Source organism: Babylonia areolata, chromosome 31, assembly GCF_041734735.1.
Source record: "Babylonia areolata isolate BAREFJ2019XMU chromosome 31, ASM4173473v1, whole genome shotgun sequence".
Classification (NCBI taxonomy): Eukaryota; Metazoa; Mollusca; class Gastropoda; order Neogastropoda; family Buccinidae; genus Babylonia; species Babylonia areolata.
Window position 1 is genome coordinate 22,157,999 of NC_134906.1, and position 7,058 is coordinate 22,165,056.

A 7,058-nucleotide genomic window follows, 5' to 3' on the forward strand; every position below is an offset into this window, starting at 1 on the left:
AAAGAGCCTCTCTCGCTGACTGAATGAAAGCGTCATTTACTGCAGACGATTTTTCGGGGCTAGCAAAATGGGTGCGCGTCTGCCTGAACCTGTATCAAAACAGTACATTGACACTTAATGCAGACTCGAAAACAACTGAAAATGGCTTACAGCATCTACCAATGGCTACATCGTTTCAACTAAGTACGAAAATTCCTGTGAAAATACGTCTCTGATTCAGGATTCTAAACTACGAATTTACCGAACTGCCAAATCATATCGCAGGTAGCACGTGTCTGTTACCCAAGTGTCTGAACTCTGTGGAGGCACTACCCAAACACTACCTTGCTTTCTCGTTCAGCCAGTCAGTAGCCCATGTAGGGGAAAGTCGTGCTCGCTGAACGCAACACAGTCTCGAGTCGTCAGCTGCAACGCATAAGTTTGTTAACTGTTCCAACAGCTGGATGAACAAAGCGCTGCTTATTCATCACAGAGGAATGTGCACTGTTCTTTGGTCTGTGGTAATAGTTCTGGTTCTTTCTTTTTTAAATATATGTCATGAGTCATGTGTAAAAACCCTTTGTTCAGTGTGTGTGTGTGTGTGTGTGTGTTCTGTGGTAAACTTTAACAAATTAATTTTTCTTTATGAAAATATCTAGTCACTATGTCAACACCAAATCTGGATCCAGAAAAGGGGGAAAAAAAAAGATCAGTTCTTTCCATACATTCTAACTGCAATGACAAAGCATTTCTGAGAAAGGCTCAAAACTTACAACGAGGCGAAGCCAAAATGTTTCCATAGGCATGTGACTAATACCTTTTTTTTTTCTCATTCAAAGCACTTAAATGACGTACGTACTGACTGAATTAATAGCAGTCGCTTCATCGTGACTATAAGGACAGACAGGGAGCGGAGAGCGATAGAGACTGGGTAAAAGTCCGTTTATACAGAGCGCGAACGCGAACGCGTCCAACGCGAACACGAACGCGAACGCGACTTTTGAGCAGTTTTGCCATTCAAACAGAAAACGAACCCGAACGCGGAAAACCGTCGACGGCTTTCGAGGCGGCTCGTCTTTTTCTTGCTGTGAGAGATAAAATTTGGTCATTTGGAATCACGGCACAGGTAGAGTCAGACACGGAGGAGATCATAGTACTGTATTTGTACGCAAAACAACGGAGGAAGGGAAAGAGGCGTGTGTCAGTGCACGAATTTTTACAGAGAAGAAGTGAATTTGGAGAGTACCACCACCTCGTACAAGAACTACATTTTCATCCTGCAAAATTCCAGCAATACTTTCGACAAGTTTCTATTTGTGGAAATGATGCAAGGGAAGTACCTGCTGATTGGTTGATAGCAAAAAAGCCGCGCGACCTTCTGAGAAAATTCGCTCTGGGGGCAATCAAGGCGGTCGTTCGCGCGAACAAAAATTTGTTCGCGTTCGCACTCTATTTGAACGGTTCCTATACAAATGACTAAAATATTCCAGGACGAAAAACCGCGTTCGCTTTCGCGTTCGCGTTCGCGTTCGCGCTCTGTATAAACGGACCTTAAAGGGAGGATAGACGCTTTGAAGCTTTGATGTTTTTCTGTCATTGACTTACAGTCCTTGTGACAGGGGGGAACAATACATTAACAGGAAACATAAGATCAAACAAAAAGCAAAATATAAATCAATATTCTCATCACACACACAAATAATGTATATACCGAAAATGGGACAAACATAAATCAACTGATCACTTCGGTCAGCTCGACCATCCAAAATGAATAAATAGTTTTGCATACACATGCACACAATCATGTGTATCTATCAAATTATCATCAAATAATATGTCCTATAATAGTATTTTCCTTTAAATGAATAAACGAATTTTGCTTTACTCATATTAAAGGGAGGATAGAGAGAGACAGAGAAAGAGACAGAGAGAGAGAGAGATTCGGATCCGAATCCGAGACATAGAGAGAGAGAGAGTGTGTGTGTATGTGAGAGAGAGACAGAGAAAGAGACAGACAGACACACATACGGACAGAGAATCAGACATAAGGCACAGAGATACTGTGAGATATAGGGGAGAGGGGACAAGAAAAACAGACAAACACAGACAGACAGTGAGACATATTTATCATTTACTTATTTTCATGTTCTTTTGTCATTATATTAGAAAGTCTTTCTACGAAGGGGTAGCAACGATTTACGTTTTTGAAGTCACAGTAAATATTTTTCAATGGTTTTGTTTACTTTAGCGATGTTTAAGTACGGAATCATGCTAAGATTAAAGAAACAGAAACAACTATCCGGTTAGCTCTCGTAGGTATAGGTACTGGAATAGAGTATGTCTTTATTACCAAGGGTACCGGGATCACAAGGAATATTTGGGGGGAGGGGGTGGCGGGGGGCCGGGGGGGCGGGGGGGGGGGGGGTAGTACATAACAAGATACGAATATAAATCGAAAATCATACACAGACACAGTAGAAATTAGGATACAAACGAGTGCATATCAATATAAAAACTTGTGCATACTCACACATGCACGCACTGCACGCACACACACACACACACACACACACACACACACACACACACACACATTTGAACAGAAGCTGCATATTACATGTGGATGGGGCTGATGACTAGATCTTCATGTAGATGGTTGCTGATTACATGAAGTGTCTGAAGAAAACAGAATAAAAGAAAGAGAAAATGATATTTTGAAATAAGATATAACATTAACACACTCGAACATCTACTCAATCATACCTATACATAGAGTGTATGAAATCACTTATTTATATATATTTTTTTTAATCCTAACGCACCCGAGCTTCTGGATAATTACAGTAAATTGTTTCACAAATGCAAAAATACATTATGATTAACACGGTTTGTCAAACTTCAAACGATTCTGCCATGAAATTAGAACAAGGATTAAACTACAAATCCCATCATCCGATGTTGAAACAGAAACAGCGTCTTGCCAATTATGCACACACACACACACACACACACACACACACACACACACACACACACACACGAGTGCATGCGTATACATTCATGTACCTATCGAGAGTGTATTTCTTATGCTGAATTTTGCCAGAGGACAATCCCTATTTTGCCGTGTGATCTTTTTTAGTGCGCCAATTACGTGCTGCACACGGGACCTCGGTTTGTCGTCTCATCCGAATGACTATATATTTCCCCAACCCCCCCCCCCCCCCCCCACCACCACCCTCCCCAACTCACAGTTACAAAGGGCTGCCCCTCCAACCCTCCTACCCCAGCTACCACCACCACCAGTCTCCCAACTCACAGAAAAAATAATAATATAATGGGTACTTGTTGAGCGCTTTCCTTCCTTAAAGGGAGCTCAAAGCGCCTAACAATAAACATCAAACAGATACACACAGACGCATTAACTTACGGAGGGGATAAAGAAGAAATTAGAGGATTTAACACACAAAAGTTACAACAAAGACTATGCCTGTTACATTACTTAATCACACACACACACACACACACACACACAGAGAGAGAGAGAGAGAGAGAGAGAGAGAGAGAGAGAGAGAACAATGAAAGATATATATAGTCATGCACACACACACATACACAGAAAGAGAGAGCATTCGCATGGCTTACAACTGAAGGTCATAGGAAATGGATGGAAAGTCTGTGAATAGGTTTTTTCAAAATGAAAAGATGTGTTTTCAGACCTGTATTAAAAGATTGAAATGAGGCAGGGTGATTGTAAGGTAAACTGTTCCAGACAGACGGAGCTGAATGAGAAAAGGAAGAATCACAGGATTGGGTTTTAACACGGGAAGCGACCAGCCGCCGTCAATCGGAAGATGATCTGAGTTGTCGTGGGGGTGCGTAGGTTTGAATCAACTGTCTAAAATACTGAGGGGCAGCACCCAAAATGGAGCTGAAGGTTAGAGTTTCGACTTCGTACTGAATGTGGGAAGAGATTGGTAACCATCGAAGAGAATGTAGAAGATGAGTGATGTTGTCGGTCTTTTTGGTTGCTGCTGTGTTTTGAACTTTCTGGAGTTTTTGTATTAAGTATTGAGGACAGCTGATGAGGAGTGAGATACAATATCAAGTCTGGACAAGACAAGAGAACACACCGATACACAGGCCCCTCCCCCCAACCTCCTCCCAACTCACAGATATACAACGTTACCCTCCCACCCCCACTACCACCACCATCCTCCACACTCACAAAGAGCTACCCTCCCAACCACCACCACCCTCCAACCAACTCACAGACACACAAGCCTGCCCTAACCCCCACTATCACCAACCTCCCCAACTCACAGATACACAGGGCTTCCCCTCCCACCTCCTAACCCCCACAACCACCGCCCCCGTCCAATTCAGAGACAGACAGGGGTTCCCCTCCCACCTCCTAACCCCCACAACCACCGCCCCCGTCCGATTCAGAGATAGGGCTTCCCCTCCCACCCCCTAACCCCCACCACTACCACCCAACTCACAGATACACACGGCAGCCAGCAAGGTGACGGCAGTTCCGGGCTGCTCACATCCTGGGAACAAGGGCTCGATGACGTAGTAGGCGAAGGTGAGGGCAACAATGGCGGTGGTGCAGGGTCGCACGATGACGCACTCCACCCACAGACGCACGAAGGCCACGAACGGCCCGAAAGCCTCCAGCATGTAGGCGTAGTCCGCCCCTGACCGGACAATGGCCGTGCCCAGCTCGGCGTAGCAGTAGGCGCCGATCATGGAGTAGACCCCGCTAAGCACCCACAGAACCAGGGCCAGACCCACGCTGCCCGTGCCGGCCAGGACGCCTCGCGGGCTGACGAAGATCCCCGACCCGATGATGCTTCCCACAATCACCGTGATCCCGTTGAGCAGGGAGATCTTGGGCTTCAGTCCTACTGCTGAGTTTTCTCCTCCCTCTACTGCTTCGTTGAGGATTTGAACCTCCGGGGCATCGTGGTTGTAGTTGTGGTTTGCGGCCCCGTTGTTTTGGTCTGGAGCGATGGAGCTATCATCGTCTGTGGGCGACACGATCGTATAGTCTGTGGCTTCTTTGGGTGGACCCATCGTTGTGGGATGCAGGAGGAATGTGCTCAATGTCGCGTGAGGATCTGGAGAGGTTGATGGACACAGAATGGTGATCTTTGCCTTCTTCTTTTCCACACCATCGACAAAGGAGTCCTCCTTTACGCGTTTAGCTCCAATCCTGCTTTCTCTTGCCTACAGCATCAACATGAATCCCTTCTCTTTTATGGAAGAGGTTGATGAGAGCTTAACTCCTAATATTTTGTGGCTATCGAATGTTATGTCAAACTGTGATGAGCTGTCAAACACGGTGCTCCAAGACTGCCTAACACCCTCAACAACCGTTGATTTGTCACAGTCACGTACAGACACAAGGAGGAGGCTGAATAATAAACTCCACTCAACATAACGCTTACACTCGAACAATAGAGTCTGATGCACGAAGTTCGAATTCGGTTTCCTTAGAAGTGTAGAACTCTACGTTGTTAGAGCCGCGTCATTACTGAAAATTGACACAACAGTGTGCAACAATCCAACAACATGGTTACGATCAGTAAACGCTCCCACTTTTCATCTTTCCTAACGTAAAGTAAATTAACGTGATTTGTCTTATATCAAACCTTAGACAAACTGTACCATGCTATAATGCAAATGTATGGCGAAGGTTTAGAAGGAAATATTGGTAAGCTTCACCTGAATGTCAACAGTAATTATCTTTTGTTTTATTCACATGTGGATAATCTACACCGCATGTGATATTTACACGGAAATTTTATTCTTAAGTTTTCATTTTCATTACTGCTATCTGTATGAACACACACACACACACACACACACACACACACACACACACACACACACACACACACACATTCTCTCTCTCCATATGTGTAGGTGGAGAGATGGCTTAGAGGTAACGCGTCCGCCTAGGAAGCGAGAGAATCTGCGCGCTCTGGTTCGAATCACGGTTCAGCCGCCGATATTTTCATCCCCTCCACTAGACCTTGGGTGGTGGTCTAGACGCTAGTCATTCGGATATGACGATAAACAGAGGTCCCGTGTGCAGCATGCACTTAGTGCACGTAAAACAACCCACGGCAACAAAAGGGTTGTTCCTGGCAAAATTCTGTAGAAAAATCCACTTCGATGGGAAAAACAAATAAAACTGCACGCAGGAAAAAATACAATACAAAAAAAGGGTGGCGCTGTAGTGTAGCGACGCGCTCTCCCGGGGAGAGCAGCCCGATTTTCACACAGAGAAATCTTTTGTGATAAAATAATAATAAATAATAAATAAATATATATATATATATATATATATATATGTGTGTGTGTGTGTGTGTGTGTGTCTGTGTGTGTGTGTGTATTACGTAGACACACACACACACACAAACACAAACACACACACACACACACACACATATATATATATATATATATATATATATGCATATATATGATTATATATATATATTATATATTTGTGTGTGTGTGTGTGTGTGTGTGTCTGTGTGGAGAGAGAGAGAATATTTTGTCTTTAAAACGTGGAAATTAGTCTGTAGAACTATAATTTCTGTCAATAAAACATGCACAATTCTGTCTAAAAACGTGCTTATTTCTGTTTATAAATTGTGCACATTATTGTCTATGAAATATATATCGGACTGTATATTTCTGCCTTGAAAGGTGGCCATTTCGGTCTTTCAAACGTGTGCGTTTCTATCAGAAAAAATATGAGCATTTCTGTCTATGAAATGGTCATTGTCTGTCATTTAATATTTCAGCCTTTCAAAGGAATGCATTTCTGTGCATAAAACGTGGGCATTTCAGTCTATATAACTAAATTATGTCTCTGAAACTATACACTTCCGTCTTTAAATCGTGCACATTTCTGTCTGTGAGCATGCACATTATTGTGTTTTAAAATTAGTGCATTTTTTGCATAAAACTACACATTTCTGTCTTTTAAACGAGCGCATTTCTGTCTATAAAAAACATGCACATTACTGTCTATGAAACGTGCATACTTCTGTCTATAGTAAAAT

The 7,058-nt window shown here is 43.2% G+C and overlaps 2 protein-coding genes across 2 annotated transcripts in view; both read right to left on the minus strand.

The window, feature by feature from the left end:
• The window catches only part of LOC143275972 (Y+L amino acid transporter 2-like), a 99,935-nt gene that overhangs the window by 20,851 nt on the left and 72,026 nt on the right, over window positions 1-7,058 (minus strand). The gene's annotated exons all lie outside the window — the stretch shown is intronic.
• On the minus strand, window positions 345-5,191 carry LOC143275733 (putative L-type amino acid transporter 1-like protein MLAS). Its single transcript, XM_076580009.1, has 2 exons — window positions 4,479-5,191; window positions 345-376 (listed from the first exon to the last, which is right to left on the minus strand). The coding sequence occupies exons 1-2, from the start codon at window positions 5,053-5,055 to the stop codon at window positions 345-347; spliced, it is 609 nt and encodes a 202-aa protein (XP_076436124.1). The 5' UTR covers window positions 5,056-5,191.

Coding starts and splice junctions, on each gene's coding strand:
- LOC143275733 (XM_076580009.1), bottom strand. CDS start 5,055: ATGGGTCCACCCAAAGAAGCCACAGACTATACGATCGTGTCGCCCACA. Junction 377..4,478: donor GCTGGCTGCCGTGTGTATCT/GTGAGTTGGGTG, acceptor TGTTGCGTTCAG/CGAGCACGACTTTCCCCTAC.